General features: G+C 39.3%; 1 protein-coding gene across 4 annotated transcripts in view; it reads right to left on the reverse strand.

The window, feature by feature from the left end:
• Positions 1-17,593, reverse strand: part of LOC128640255 (pancreatic triacylglycerol lipase) — a 165,724-nt gene that overhangs the window by 72,628 nt on the left and 75,503 nt on the right. For all 4 annotated transcript variants that reach the window (XM_053692683.1, XM_053692682.1, XM_053692681.1 and 1 more), the window contains exon 5: positions 65-199. In XM_053692683.1, coding sequence (XP_053548658.1) covers positions 65-199 — 135 coding nt within the window. The remainder of the gene's footprint in view (positions 1-64; positions 200-17,593) is intronic.

Below are 17,593 nucleotides of genomic sequence, written 5' to 3' on the forward strand. Positions count from 1 at the left end.
TTTGAACATATAGATATGCAGGTCTTGTGAGACCAATAAAAGCAGTTGCAAGTAGTTTACTTACTTGAAGAGTGTTAATAAAATTGGCCACCTCTGCTCCAACAACTTGGATATTGGCTGTTGCTTGTGAGTACAAAGTACGAGATCCTCCACTCCAGTCAACAGAGAAGCAGTTTACGTCTTCCACTTGAAGCATTGTCTAAAAACAGATAATTCGGCAGATTATAGCATTTAGTAAATTCAGGTTCTGTAGTGATAGCTTGTCTGTAAGAAATTCGCAATATATTTGTTTTATCTATTCATTGTTACCTACTAAATTAACACATTTTGCACACACCCCCTGTGCTTATATGGGAGCATCTGCAGCCAATGATTGGTGTCTGTCTGACTGTCTGGCAAGCATGCACTCTATGCATATTCACCAACCAGAGACTGATACAGAGTGTTTGTACAATGTGCCTACTATGGGGTTTAAGGGACACGTCTCCCTATCTTTATGTAATGCTATAAAAGGATTGCAGAAATATCTATTGACAGTTTTAACCCAGGAAGATGGAATAATCTCTAAAAAAAAAATAGATGAAAAATTATACTCCAGAGGCTGCTTGGTGCGAGCCTATGATAGCCATCACAGTAAGATGTTTTTGTACTTTTGAACTGAGGGATGGTAGAGATAATTAGCTGCAGGGTAAAACAATTGTACAAAATGTGTTCTGGCTCCGATATGATGTAAATCATTTTTGATAAAAACTCTCACCTAGATTATGAGTTTTGTCAGTAAAAACTTGCGGGGCTAACGAGCCTTTTTTTTTCCAGCGCTCCCTTAAGCCAACGCTGGTATTATGAGTTTTCTGAATGGCTGCGTTAGCCTCAGAAAAGCGATCGTTGAGCCAAATTTAGCGCCCCTTCAACCCTCAATACCAGTGTTGCTTACGGTAGCGGTAAGCTGGAAAAACGTGCTCGTGCACGATTTTCCCATAGGAAACAATGGGGTGGAGCTGGCTGAAAAAAAACATAACACCTGCAAAAAAAGCAGCGTTCACCTAACGCAGCCCCATTGTTTCCTATGGGGAAACACTTTCTAAGTCTACACCTAACACCCTAACATGAACCTCAAGTCTAAACACCCCTAACCTTACACTTATTAACCTCTAATCTGCTGCCCCCACTTTCGCTAACACCTGCATAATATTATTAACCCCTAATCTGCCGCTCTGGACACCGCCGCCACCTACATTATCCCTATGAACCCCTAATCTGCTGCCCCCAACATCGCCGACACCTATATTATATTTATTAACCCCTAATCTGCCGCCCCCAACGTCGCCGCCACCTACCTACACTTATTAACCCCTAATCAGCCGACCGGACATCGCAGCCACTATAATAAATGTATTAACCCCTAAACCGCCACACTCCCGCCTCGCAAACACTATAATAAATTTTATTAAACCCTAATCTGCCCTCCCTAACATCGCCGCGACCTACCTACAATTATTAACCCCTAATCTCCCGCCCCCAATGTCGCCGCTACTATAATAAAGTTATTAAACCCTAAACCTAAGTCTAACCCTAACACCCCCCTAAGTTAAATATAATTTAAATAAAACAAAATAAATTTACTATAATTAAATAAATTATTCCTATTTAAAAATAAATACTTACCTATAAAATAAACCATAAGATAGCTACAATATAACTAATAGTTACATTGTAGCTATTTTAGGATTTATATTTATTTTACAGGCAACTTTGTATTTATTTTAACTAGGTACAATAGCTATTAAATAGTTAATAACTATTTAATAGCTACCTAGTTAAAATAATTACAAAATTACCTGTAAAATAAATCCTAACCTAAGTTACAAATACACCTAACACTACACTATCAATAAATAAATTAATTAAATAAATTAACTACAATTATCTAAACTAAAATACAATTAAATAAATTAAACTATAGTACAAAAAACCCCACTAAATTACAAAAAATAAAAAATCTAATTACACCTAATCTAAGCCCCCTAATAAAATAAAAAAGCCCCCCAAAATAATATAATTCCCTACCCTATACTAAATTACAAAAGTAATCAGCTCTTTTACCAGCCCTTAAAAGCGCTTCTTGTGGGGCATTGCCCCAAAGTAATCAGCTCTTTTACCTGTAAAATAAAATACAAGACCCCCCCAACATTACAACCCACCACCCACACACCCCTACTCTAAAACCCACCCGATCCCCCCTTAAAAAAACCTAACACTACCCCATTGAAGATCACCCTACCTTGAGCCATGTTCACCCAGCCGGGCACCGATGGGCCAAAAGAGGACATCCGGAGCAGCAGAAGTCTTCATCTGATCGGCCCAGAAGAGGTCCTCCATCCAGCAGAAGTCTTCATCCAAGCGGCATCTTCTATCTTCATCCATCCGGCGCGGAGCGGGTCCATCTTCAAGACATCCGACGCGGAGCATCCTCTTCTTCCCAACGACTAACTACGAATGAAGGTTCCTTTAAAAGACATCATCCAAGATGGCGTCCCTCGAATTCCGATTTGCTGATAGGATTCTATCAGCCAATCGGAATTAAGGTAGGAAAAATCCGATTGGCTGATTGGATCAGCCAATAGAATGTGAGGTGAATTCTATTGGCTGATCCAATCAGCCAATCGGATTGAACTTCAATCCGATTGGCTGATTACATCAGCCAATCGGATTTTTCCTACCTTAATTCCGATTGGCTGATAGAATCCTATCAGCCAATCGGTATTCGAGGGACACCATCTTGTATGACGTCATTTAAAGAAACCTTTATTCGTTGTTAGTCATCGGGAAGAAGAGGATGCTCCGCGTCGGATGTCTTGAAGAAGGACCCGCTCAACTCTGGATGGATGAAGATAGAAGATGCCGCTTGGATGAAGACTTCTGCTGGATGGAGGACCTCTTCTGCCCTGATCGGATGAAGACTTCTGCCACTCCGGATGTCCTCTTTTGGCCCATCGGTGCCCGGCTGGGTGAACACGGCTCAAGGTAGGGTGATCTTCAATGGGGTAGTGTTATTTTTTTTTAAGGGGGGATCGGGTGGGTTTTAGAGTAGAGGTGTGTGGGTGGTGGGTTGTAATGTTGGGGGGTCTTGTATTTTATTTTACAGGTAAAAGAGCTGATTACTTTGGGGCAATGCCCCGCAAAAAGCCCTTTTAAGGGCTGGTAGAAGAGCTGATTACTTTTGTAATTTAGCATAGGGTAGGGAATTTTATTATTTTGGGGGGCTTTTTTATTTTATTAGGGGGCTTAGATTAGGTGTAATTAGATTAAAATTCTTGTAATATTTTTTTATTTTTTGTAATTTAGTGTTTGTTTTTTTGTATTATAGATTAGTTTATTTAATTGTATTTTAGTTTAGATAATTGTAGTTAATTTATTTAATTGATTTATTGATAGTTTAGTGTTAGGTGTATTTGTAACTTAGGTTAGGATTTATTTTACAGGTAATTTTGTAATTATTTTAGCTAGGTAGCTATTAAATAGTTATTAACTATTTAATAGCTATTGTACCTAGTTAAAATAAATACAAAGTTGCCTGTAAAATAAATATAAATCCTAAAATAGGTACAATGTAATTATTAGTTATATTGTAGCTATCTTATGGTTTATTTTATAGGTAAGTATTTATTTTTAAATAGGAATAATTTATTTAATTATAGTAAATTTATTTTGTTTTATTTAAATTATATTTAACTTAGGTGGGTGTTAGGGTTAGACTTAGGTTTAGGGGTTAATACCTTTATTATAGTAGCGGCGACGTTGGGGGCGGGAGATTAGGGGTTAATAATTGTAGGTAGGTTGCGGCGATGTTAGGGAGGGCAGATTAGGGGTTAATAAAATTTATTAGAGTGTTTGCGAGGTGGGAGTGTGGCGGTTTAGGGGTTAATACATTTATTATAGTGGCGGCGATGTCCGTTCTGCAGATTAGAGGTTAATAAGTGTAGGTAGGTGGCGGCGACGTTGGGAGGGGGGAGATTAGGGGTTAATAAATATAATATAGGTGTTGGCGATGTTGGGGACAGCAGATTAGGGGTTCATAGCTATAATGTAGGTGGCGGCGGTGTCCGGTCGGCAGATTAGGGGTTAAATAATTTTATTATAGTGTTTGCGATGTGGGGGGGCCTCGGTTTAGGGGTTCATAGGTAGTTTATGGGTGTTAGTGTACTTGTTAGCACTTTAGTTAAGAGCTTTATGTTCCGGCGTTAGCCCATAAAACTCTTAACTACTGACTTTTAAATGCGGTAGGACTCTTGGAGGTAGAGGCTGTTTCGCTCACTTCTTCCAAAACTCGTAATACCGGCGTTAGGCAAATTCCATTAAAAAGATAGGATATGCAATTGATGTAAGGGGATTTGCGGTAGGCAAAAGTCGCGGAAGAAAAGTGAGCGGTACACCTGTACTTGCCAGACTCGTAATACCAGCGGGCATTAAAAAGCAGCCTTAGGACCCCTTAACGCTGCTTTTTAAGGCTAACGCAGAACTCGTAATCTAGCCGTCTGTAGGGTTTAGATCTCTGAAATGGTGTGGAGTTGATTTTATTAAACATGTTGTCTATATTTATATTAAAAAGCAAAAATTGAGTTAGGTATTACTTTAAATTATATATCTCAAAAAGTGATAAAAAAATCATAATTTTAAACTTTTCCATTTAAAATACTTATAATAAAAATTAACACTTTATTAACATATATGCAACATACACAAACGTTTAAAAATACAGCTACAATTGCTAGGCGATAGGGGGTATCTCACATCCACTATTTTAATGATAGCCCAGGAGTGTGGCTGTTGTATTAAAAAGGACTGCGTGGGCTGTTTAAAAATATTGCTAAGATAATGAAAAAGCAGGTTAAATCCTTTTGGGAAATTTTTAGCCTTGAAAACTATGTCAAAAATAAATTAGTACCCAGAGGTCTGCGCATACAATTAGCACCATCTTTTCACATCAGCGATGAGAATTTTATAACAAGATGGCAAGAGATATTAACAAAGTGCTCTTTAGACCTTATGCTGCTGACAGAGTATGAAAAGAAACAATATGACCAGTTGACTAAGCTAGTTGAAGACGCTAAAGTGCAAACAAACAAATATAATACACATAAGGAATTTGATGCACTTGATCAAAAAATTTAATTCCATATTGACAAATTAAAGGAAGAATTAAGTGAATTGAAAAATAGAAAATTACAAAGAGACTGGTCAGATCTCCAGAAAGGGAACATGTATAAAAACCACTATAAAAGAAGGAACCCAAGATATAACACTGAAAAACAGGAGAGCAAGACTAAACAGTTAGAAAGCTCAGTAAGTGAATCAGATACGTCTGAAGAGGAACAAACACACCTAAGGGCCTATCTATCAAGCTCCGAATGGAGCTTGATGCCCCGTGTTTCTGGCGAGCCTGCAGGCTCACCAGAAACAGCAGTTATGAAGCAGCGGTCACAAAGACCACTGCTCCATAACCTGTCTGCCTGCTCTGAGCAGGCAGACAGACATCGACGCAATTCAACCCGATCGAGTATGATCGGGTTGATTGACACCCCCCTGCTGGCGGCTGATTGGCCGCGAGTCTGCAGGGGCGATGTTGCACCAGCAGCTCTTCTGAGCTGCTGGTGCAATGCTGAATACGGCGAGCGTATTGCTCTCCGTATTTAGCAAGGTCTGTCGGACCTGATCCGCACTGTCGGATCAGGTCCGCCAGACCTTGGTAAATAGAGGCCCTAGTATCAGAAGAGAGTACAGTTGCTCTAAATGAACCTGCAATTATACGTATTTTTTAAGAGAAAGATCTGTTCCCCCATAGGAGAACACTAAGAACGAGGCAGCAGTACAGGGGCAGAGGATACAACAAACAGAAATAAATAACACAGACTTTTAAATAATACATTTGGCTAACATTCCATTGAGAAAGGAACATCACACATTATTAGGAAAAGGACTATCTTTTATACCAACAACGAGATATAGCAAGTTTGATTGGGTTAAGGACACACATTTATTTGCCAGGAAACTGGCATTACATAAATTCCATAAAAATATGAACCAAAATCAATTGAATGACTTAGGGATTGAAATAGAGGACCATGAAATTGAACTATTAAATGAAAACAAGAATCCTTTAGATAATGCTGATAAGAGTCTAGTAAAAGGCAAAAGTACATTTATACCAATGATATCTAAATACCCACTGATAGATACATTTGTGGCCCTAGTAATGACTGAACTCGAAATACTAGATACTAAAAGTGCAACTGGTAAAAACTTAAGCTACAAAGAAAGAACAGCACTGACTGAACTAAAAAATAATCCTGACATTACACTCAAAAATGCAGATAAGGGTGGCAATACAGTAATCATGACAAATGACAAATATTTAAAAATGTGTAAGGACATACTTGATAATAGTGAAAACTATTGTGTTATCAGAACAGACCCTACAGAGAGATTTATAGATGAATTAACAGCAATGCTTGATTGGGGAGTCAATGAAAGACTAATGACTAAAGATGAACATCAGTACATGATGAACAAAATGGCAAGAATAGCCACATTCTATAGTCTCCCCAAGGTACACAAAAATCTAATGGACCCTCCAGGTAGGCCCATTGTATCGGGCAATGGGTGTCTCACAGAAAAAGTCTGTATCTTCCTAGATAAAAAACTTAGGAAATTTGTACACACCATGACATCATATGTACAGGACACAAATGATGTACTAAATCATTTAGAAAACATGATAGTGGATGATAATGTACTACTGGCTAGTATTGATGTAGAAAATCTCTACTCCAACATCATACACGATCTAGGACTTGAGGCAGTAAGACATTCTCAAAAGACTGTAAATCCAAAAGGGAGTTTGAATGATGACTTCACTATTGATCTACTAAATTTTGTCCTAACACACAATTACTTTCTTATTGATAACAAAATATAAGTTCAAAAGAGGGGAACAGCGATGGGCACTTGTTGCGCACACACATATGCCAACCTGTTTTTGGCTTGGATACAACAAATGAGCATAATAAATCAGCATGCTAATCCATATATGAAGTATATGGACTTATATTTGAGGTACATTAATGATGTGCTAATACTATGGTCTGGCACAAAAAATGATTTTCTAGATTTCATGAAATGGTTAAATAACAACATTTATGGAATTAAATATACACACACAGTAGATGGAACAATAATTGTATTCCTAGATTATCAAAGACAATGATGGTGTTTTGAACACTAAATTGTATAGCAAGAGTACATCAACTAACAGCCTGCTTGAATGGAAAAGCTTTTACCCAAAAAATAAAAAATTAGGTATACCAACGGGACAATACCTAAGGGCTAGGAGAAACTGTAGTAAAGACAAGGACTTTGAGAAAGAGGCACTTGAACTGAGAAAAAGGTTTAAAGAGAGGGGGTACCCTAACCAATCTGTCAAGAAAGCCTATCAAAGAGTGAAAGCCTCAGACAGAAGATCTTTACTAAGAAATGCCACAACAGGCTGCACACCAATAAAGGAAAAGGAACAATCCATAAGAGTCATAGGCACTTTTGATGAAAACAATCACAAAATACGTCAGATCTTTCAGAAACATTGGCACATACTGACAGACGATCCTGACTTACTGGAGGTAATAACAAAAAAAACCTAATCACAAATAGATGAACACAAAATCTAAACGATATTTTAACTAACAGCCATTATTCGATACCAAAACCAAGAACATGGTTTAGAGAAACCAAAGGTTTCTACAAATGCGGACATTGCAAAGCATGCAGAAACATAATTCCAACAAAATGGTTTACAAATCCCAATACAAATAAAAAGTTTGAGATAAAAACTTTCATGAACTGTAGATCTAATATGGTTATTTATGTTGCAATGTGCAAATGTAATTTGATATATGTGGGAGAGACCTCCAGGGAGTTAAGAACTAGTGATGTCGCGAACCTAAAATTTTCGGTTCGCGAACGGCGGACTCGAACTTCCGGTATTGTTCGCGAACGCGCGAACCGTGCGAACCGCCATTGAATTCAATAGGCAGGCGAACTTTAAAACCTACAAGGACTCTTTCTGGCCACAATAGTGATGGAAAAGTTGTTTCAAGGGTACTAACACCTGGACTGTCGCATGCTGGAGGGGGATCCCTGGCAAAACTCCCATGGAAAATTACATAGTTTATGCAGAGTCTGCTTTTAAGCCATAATGGGTCTAAATCAACTAACATTCCCAAAGTGGCTGTCTCAAAACATCCCGGACAGAAGATAGATTGATAGATAGGATAGATAGATATACATAGATTGATAGTTAGATAGAATCGATAGAAGAGAAATAGATAGATTTGTTAGATATATAATTACCCTAATAAATTCTAATAATCAAACATGCGTTCTTGGACCCAACTAGCTTGTGTTAATTAGTACTTTTCTTAGCACTTTAATCCCTGTTCCCCCCCCCCCCTATCGGGGGTGTTCTCTATGGCCTGCCAGATTACCCTGAAAAATTATAATAATAAGACATGTGGTCTGCTACCTATTTTAACTAGGTTGTGTTTTAAGTACTACCATTCTTAGCACTTTAATCTCTGTAACTCCCCCTATTTGGTGAGGTCTATACGGCCTGGATGATTACCCATACAAAATATAATAATAAGACATCTGCTCTTGGTCTGCGACCCATGGTAACTATGTTGTGTTAATTAGTAATGTCCTTCGCATTTTAATAGCTGTTACTCATACTCACCCTATTGGTGGAGGTCTATATGGCCTGCATGATTACCCTTACAAAATATAACAACCAAACATATGCTATGGGACCCATGGTAAGTAGGTTGTGTTAAGTAGTACTGTTCTTTGCAGTTTCATACCTGTTACAACACCAAATGGTGGCAGGTCTATCTGGCCTTCATGATTAGCTGCACCCAAACCCAAAAAAAAGCAGAGTGGTCTTAGACTAACACCCATGGCTAACTCGGTTGTTTCAATTAGTACTATTCTTAGCACTTTCATCCCTGTTACGGGTGGTCTACATGGCCATCATGATTAGCCGAACAAAATACTACAATCCAACCTTTGCTCAGTCTTCATAGGCCCTTCATTGTCTGTATTTTGATAGTACAGTTCTTATTATTTTTATAGCTGATACAACACCGAATGGTGGCAGCTCTATATGGCCTGCATGATTAGCCGCACCCAATACAAAAATAAATCCAAGCGGTCTTGGATTACCACCCATGGCTAACTCTGTTGTTTCAAGTAGTACTATTCTTAGCACTTTCATCTCATCATCCCTGTTACTTCCAGGACTCTCGGTGGTGGTGGTCTACATGGCCATCATGATTAGCCTAACCAAATACTACAATCCAACCTTGGCTCAGTCTTCCTAAGGCCCTTTATTGGCTGTATTTTGGTAGTACTGTTCTTATAAGTTTAATAGCTGATACGACACCGAATGGTGGCAGCTCTATATGGCCTGCATGAATAGCCGCACCCAAAGCCAAAAAAAAGCCAAGCGGTTTTGCACTAACACCCATGGCTAACTCTGTTGTTTCAAGTTCTACTATTCTTAGCTCTTTCATCTCATCCCTGTTACTTCCATGACTCTCAGTGGTGGTGGTCTACATGGCCATCATGATTAGCCTAACCAAATACTACAATCCAACCTTGGCTCAGTCTTCCTAAGGCCATTCATTGGCTGTATTTTGGTAGTACTGTTCTTATTAGTTTAATAGCTGATACGACACCGAATGGTGGCAGCTCTATATGGCCTGCATGAATAGCCGCACCCAAAGCCAAAAAAAAGCCAAGCGGTTTTGCACTAACACCCATGGCTAACTCTGTTGTTTCAAGTTCTACTATTCTTAGCTCTTTCATCTCATCCCTGTTACTTCCAGGACTCTTGGTGGTGGTGGTCTACATGGCCATCATGATTAGCCTAACCAAATACTACAATCCAACCTTGGCTCAGTCTTCCTAAGGCCCTTCATTGGCTGTATTTTGGTAGTACTGTTCTTATTAGTTTAATAGCTGATACGACACCGAATGGTGGCAGCTCTATATGGCCTGCATGAATAGCCGCACCCAAAGCCCAAAAAAAAGCCAAGCGGTTTTGCACTAACACCCATGGCTAACTCTGTTGTTTCAAGTTCTACTATTCTTAGCTCTTTTATCTCATCCCTGTTACTTCCAGGACTCTCAGTGGTGGTGGTCTACATGGCCATCATGATTAGCCTAACCAAATACTACAATCCAACCTTGGCTCAGTCTTCCTAAGGCCCTTCATTGGCTGTATTTTGGTAGTACTGTTCTTATTAGTTTAATAGCTGATACGACACCGAATGGTGGCAGCTCTATATGGCCTGCATGAATAGCCGCACCCAAAGCCCAAAAAAAAGCCAAGCGGTTTTGCACTAACACCCATGGCTAACTCTGTTGTTTCAATTTCTACTATTCTTAGCTCTTTCATCTCATCCCTGTTACTTCCATGACTCTCGGTGGTGGTGGTCTACATGGCCATCATGATTAGCCTAACCAAATACTACAATCCAACCTTGGCTCAGTCTTCCTAAGGCCCTTCATTGGCTGTATTTTGGTAGTACTGTTATCCTTTTGAATAATAGATTACAGGAAAGGCATTGATTTTAGAATCCCAGAGATCATTTATATGACCCGTGAAATAGAAAAAAACATTGATTACACACCCGTTACACTTATTTATCCTCAGGCCTTTTTAATACGAGGGTCCCGGAGCCTCAACCGAAACAACAGCATGAAAGAGGAGATATGTCATCCTTTTGAATAAAAGATTACAGTAAAGGCATTGATTTTAGAAACCCACAGATCATTATTTGCAACCGTGAAATAGAAAAAAACATTGATTACACACCCGTTACACTTATTTATCCTCAGGCCTTTTTAATACGAGGGTCCCGGAGCCTCAACCGAAACAACAGCATGAAAGAGGAGATATGTCATCCTTTTGAATAATAGATTACAGTAAAGATATTGATTTTAGAAACCCACAGATCATTTATATGACCCGTGAAATAGAAAAAAACATTCATTAGACACCCGTTACACTTATTTATCCTCAGGCCTTTTTAATACGAGGGTCCCGGAGCCTCAACCGAAACAACAGCATGAAAGAGGAGATATGTCATCCTTTTGAATAAAAGATTACAGGAAAGGCATTGATTTTAGAAACCCACAGATCATTATTTGCAACCGTGAAATTGAAAAAAACATTGATTACACACCCGTTACACTTATTTATCCTCAGGCCTTTTTAATACGAGGGTCCCGGAGCCTCAACCGAAACAACAGCATGAAAGAGGACATATGTCATCCTTTTGACTAATAGATTACAGGAAAGGCATTGATTTTAGAATCCCAGAGATCATTTATATGACCCGTGAAATAGAAAAAAACATTGATTAGACACCCGTTACACTTATTTATCCTCAGGCATTTTTAATAAGAGGGTCCCGGAGCCTCAACCAAAACAACAGCATGAAAGAGGAGATATGTCATCCTTTTGAATAAAAGATTACAGTAAAGGCATTGATTTTAGAAACCCACAGATCATTATTTGCAACCGTGAAATAGAAAAAAACATTGATTACACACCCGTTACACTTATTTATCCTCAGGCCTTTTTAATACGAGTGTCCCGGAGCCTCAACCGAAACAACAGCATGAAAGAGGAGATATGTCATCCTTTTGAATAATAGATTACAGGAAAGGCATTGATTTTAGAATCCCAGAGATCATTTATATGACCCGTGAAATAGAAAAAAACATTCATTAGACACCGGTTACACTTATTTATCCTCAGGCCTTTTTAATAAGAGGGTCCCGGAGCCTCAACCGAAACAACAGCATGAAAGAGGAGATATGTCATCCTTTTGAATAAAAGATTACAGTAAAGGCATTGATTTTAGAAACCCACAGATCATTATTTGCAACCGTGAAATAGAAAAAAAACATTGATTACACACCCGTTACACTTATTTATCCTCATGCCTTTTTAATACGAGGGTCCCGGAGCCTCAACCGAAACAACAGCATGAAAGAGGAGATATGTCATCCTTTTGAATAAAAGATTACAGTAAAGGCATTGATTTTAGAAACCCACAGATCATTATTTGCAACCGTGAAATAGAAAAAAACATTGATTACACACCCGTTACACTTATTTATCCTCAGGCCTTTTTAATACGAGGGTCCCGGAGCCTCAACCGAAACAACAGCATGAAAGAGGAGATATGTAATCCTTTTGAATAATAGATTACAGGAAAGACATTGATTTTAGAAACCCACAGATCATTTATATGACCCGTGAAATAGAAAAAAACATTCATTAGACACCGGTTACACTTATTTATCCTCAGGCCTTGTTAATACGAGGGTCCCGGAGCCTCAACCGAAACAACAGCATGAAAGAGGACATATGTCATCCTTTTGAATAATAGATTACAGGAAAGGCATTGATTTTAGAAACACTGAGATAATTATTTGCAGCCGGGAATTAAAAAAAAACATTGAACAGACACCCAGTACACTTTATTATCCATAGGCCTTTTCAGCAGAGGCTCCAGGACCCTCAACAAAAATAAGAACAGGGAGCTGGGCATAGGAGTACAATGGAGTGTGACAATAATAATCTGAAGGTGAAGATTGCGTAGTTGTGGCATTTTAATTTTGTTATCGTGGGAACTTAGTACTTGCAATGACCTTGCTCTGGTGAATCCATATCGCAAATGTGTTATTTAAGGCACTGTTTGTCTATTTTTTTGAATATCAACATTTGGTAAATGAAGCTCAACTTAAGGCTGGTGAGAACCGACCTTTCTTCTGGCTGTTTGCAAATGTTGTGGCTCTGGACAAACATGTGAATAAGGGGCCATCAGCCATATACTGCACGCAACCCCTTTGATGATTGACGATAAACATGTGTCACCTGCAAGCAGAGCTCGTTACTTCTGTCTAAATCATCTTCCTGGTATGGACAGGCCACTGTTTCCCACAGCAAGTACGAAGCTTGAAATACAAGATTGTCTTGAGTATGGTAGGAAACCAAAGTTTATTTAATTATGTACTATCACCACAAAAAATGAACTTTTTGAAGCAACGAAAATGACAGCAATTTCATGTGCTTATGGATGACAAGGACGTCCTGTCCTGTGGTGCACAGAGATGGAGAGGATTTTTGCCCTCCCTGTACACTACCCAGATGTCTCAAACATCACCAGAAACACAATACAGCCACTCTTGTGAAGTTCCTGGAGTGTTCCGGTAGCCATCTCTTTGCGCTCCTAAAGGAATACTTTATCAGTGTTTTTGTATACATCCGACAACAGCTTCGGAGACTGTGGTGACGCACATGTTATTTACTGTTGTTCCAGCTGTGGCAATATCAATTGGCATGAAAAAGTTAAGATTTGTGGGTGGCGGAGCCTATAGCTGTTGCGGTAGGACGTGTGTTTGAGGAGCTCCAGGTCTTACAAGTTACTTTGGAGTTATTTTTCAACCTTAATTTAATTTTCTTTTTGGGATTCAGAGTCACACTTTCTGGGGCTATCCAAGAGGAGCCTGGTAAAAGCACTAGTAGTCACCCCTTATATCAACGGGTACGGAGACCTGTTTTTTGCCTTTCCAATATGGCGCCGGACCCCAAACTAATCCTGAATGAAAAAAAAAAGTTAAAATTTGGACTAGTGATGCACATTTTATGCACGCTGTGGCAATTGCAATTTGCAATAAAAATAATCTGCTAACAACAACCACTACCTACGACCACACCTGACTCCTGAAGTCATGCTTCAGTTATTAAGTCAAGTTAAATTAATTTTTTTTTTTTATTATGCTCAGCAGAGGCTCCAGGACCCTCGACAAAACCAGCAGCAGGAAAGAGGACATATGGCATCCTTTTGAAAAAATGATTATAGGAAAGGCATTGATTTCAGAAACACAGAGATCATTAGTTGCAACCGGTAAATAGAAAAAAACATTGATTAGACACCCAGTACACTTATTTTTCCTTAGGCCTTTTTAATAAGAGGCTCCCGGAGCCTCAACAGAAACAACATCATCAAAAAGTACATATGGCATCCTTGTGAATAATAGATTACAGGAAAGGCATTGATTTTAGAAAGACAGAAAAAAATTGTTACAACCGGGAAATCTAAAAAAACATTGAATAGACACCCAGTACACTTCTTTATCCTTCGGCCTTTTTAGCAGAGGCTCCAGGACCCTCAACAAAACCAGCAGCAGGAAAGAGGACATATGGCATACTTTTCGAAATTAGATTACAGGAAAGGCATTGATTTTAGAAACACAGAGATCATTTATATGACCCGGGAAATAGAAAAAAACTTTGATTGGACACCCAGTACACTTCTTTATCCTTAGAGCTTTTTATAAGAGGGTCCCGGAGCCTCAACAGAAACAACAGCATGAAAGAGGACATATGGCATCCTTTTGAAAAATAGATTACAGGAAAGGCATTGATTTTAGAAACACAGAGATAATTTGTTCCAACCGGGAAATCTAAAAAAACATCGATTAGACACCCAGTACACTTCTTTATCCTTAGGCCTTTTTAGCAGAGGCTCCAGGACCCTCAACAAAACCAGCAGCAGGAAAGTGGACATATGGCATACTTTTCGAAATTAGATTACAGGAAAGGCATTGATTTTAGAAACACAGAGATCATTTATATGACCCGGGAAATAGAAAAAAACATTGATTGGACACCCAGTACACTTCTTTATCCTTAGGCCTTTTTAGAAGAGTGTCCCGGAGCCTCAACAGAAACAACAGCATGAAAGAGGACATATGGCATCCTTTTGAAAAATAGATTACAGGAAATGCATTGATTTTAGAAAGACAGAAAAAATTTGTTACAACCGGGAAATCTAAAAAAACATTGAATAGACACCCAGTACACTTCTTTATCCTTCGGCCTTTTTAGCAGAGGCTCCAGGACACTCAACAAAACCAGCAGTAGGAAAGAGGACATATGGCATCCTTTGTGAAAAAAAGATTATAGGAAAGGCATTGATTTTAGAAACCCGGGGATAATTTGTTGCAACCGTGAATTTGAATAAAAAAAATGATTGGATGGACACCCAGTACAATTCTTTCTCCTTAGGCCTTTTTATAAGAGGGTCCAGGACCCTCAAACAAAACACCAGCAGGAAAGAGGACATATGGCATACTTTTGAACAATAGAGTAAGAGTACAGGAAAGACATTGATTTTAGAAACCCATAGATAATTTTTTGCAAATGGAAATTTGAATAAAAAAAATGATTCGATGGACACCCAGTACACCTCTTTCTCCTTAGGCCTTTTTATAAGCGGGTCCTGGACCCTCAAAAAAAACACCAGCAGGAAAGAGGACATATGGCATCCTTTTGAACAATAGAGTACAGGTACAGCATTGATTTTACAAACCCAGAGATCATTTTGGTCAATTGTTAAATAGAAAAATAAAAATGAGTGGACAACCAGTACACCTCTTTCTCCTTAGGCCTTTTTATAAGAGGGTCCTGGACCCTCAAAAAAAACACCAGCAGGAAAGAGGACGTATGGCATCCTTTTAAACAATAGAGTACAGGTACAGCATTGATTTTACAAACCCAGAGATCATTTTGGTCAATTGTTAAATAGAAAAATAAAAATGAGTGGACAACCAGTACACCTCTTTCTCCTTAGGCCTTTTTAAAGGAGGGTCCTGGACCCTCAAAAAAAACACCAGCAGGAAAGAGGACGTATGGCATCCTTTTGAACAATAGAGTACAGGTACAGCATTGATTTTACAAAACCAGAGATAATTTTGGTCAAATGTGAAATAGAAAAGAAAAATGAGTGGACACCCAGTACACCTCTTTCTCCTTAGGCCCCAGGACCCTCAAACAAAATACCAGCAGGAAAGAGAACATATGGCATACTTTGGAACAATAGAGTACTGGTACGGCATTGATTTGTGAAAGCCACAGATAATTGTTTGTAAAAGTGAAATAGCCCCAAAAACCATGCTTGGACTCCCACTCCAGGTCGTTCTCCTTCCGCTTTTTTATAAGAGGGTCCAACACCCTCAACAGAAACAACTGCAGGAAACACCACCACATATGCCATCCTTTTGCACAAGCGAGTACAGGTATGGCATCCATTTTAGAAACCCAAAGATAATTGAGAGGAACCAGGAACATTTTTCTAAAAACTGGATGGGGCACCCATTACTACAGGTTGTTCTCCTTCAGCCTTTTTATATCATGGGCCACGACCCGCAACAGGCACAACAGCATGAAACACCACATATGCCACCCTTTTGCACAATAGAGTACAGGTATGGCATAGATGGAACACGGAGATAATTTAGAGCAACCAAGAGACGGATAAAGATGCTTGGTCGGTCCTACTCTTTCAAATTTGTGGCATTTTGCGTTCAATTGAATGGTCCACCGGATATGAGTGGTGTGTTAAGTTGTACAATTCGTGACATTTTAATCACTAGTGTTATGTGCCTTATTTTTTTTATTTGAGTTTTGTACCCACAGAGCTGCAGCAGAGGCCAGAAAAATTAGGAATGTACAAATGACTGAAAAATTGGGGTATTGTTGTAGCAACTGCTGTAGCAGCGGCCAGAAAAATCGATGTTTGTAAAACATTTATAAAGTTCCCTTAAAACTTGTGGCTTGAACACTAGTTGTTGGCGGATAAGTCAAGCAAGTCCTCCGTCTTTATAACCAAAAAAAAAAGGCCAGCCTGTGTACCAGTTGTAGCCCAAGCCAGCTCATATCATCATCAGTAGTTTTTTATTCAAATGTATCGCCCAATGTCAGTCCCTTCGGGATCCAGCCCTCATTCATTTTTATAAAAGTGAGATAGTCAAGGCTTTTTTGACCTAGGCGACTTCTCTTCTCAGTGACAAAACCTCCTGCTGCACTAAAAGTCCTTTCGGACAGGACACTTGAAGCGGGGCAGGCCAGAAGTTCCATTGCAAATTGGGATAGCTCAGGCCACAAGTCCAGCCTGCACACCCAGTAGTCAAGGGGTCCATCGCTCCTGAGAGTGTCGAGATCCGCAGTTAAAGCTAGGTAGTCTGCTACCTGTCGGTTGAGTCTTTCTCTAAGGCTGGATCCCGAAAGGCTCTGATGGTGCATGGGAGTTCAAAAGGTACGCATGTCCTCCATCAACAAGACGTCAGGAAAGCGCCCGGTCCTTGCCGTCGTGGGAGGAGGAGGATTAATTTCATCTCTTCCCCTGTTACATTCCCGTGGTGCTGTGACATCACCCTTATACGCTGTGTAAAGCATAGTTTTTAATTTATTATGAAAATGCTCCATCCTTTCTGACTTGCGGGAATTTGGTAACATTTCAGGCACTTTATGCTTATACCGGGGGTCGAGGAGCGTGGACACCCAGTACAGGTCGTTCTCCTTCAGCTTTTTTATACGAGGGTCCCTCAACAGGCACGACAGCATGAAAGAACCCATTTGAACAAGGTTGGATGCTGAGCTAATCATGTTGCGTTCCTCCTCCTC

The sequence above is a fragment of the Bombina bombina genome, chromosome 9 (genome assembly GCF_027579735.1).
Source record: "Bombina bombina isolate aBomBom1 chromosome 9, aBomBom1.pri, whole genome shotgun sequence".
NCBI lineage: Eukaryota > Metazoa > Chordata > Amphibia > Anura > Bombinatoridae > Bombina > Bombina bombina.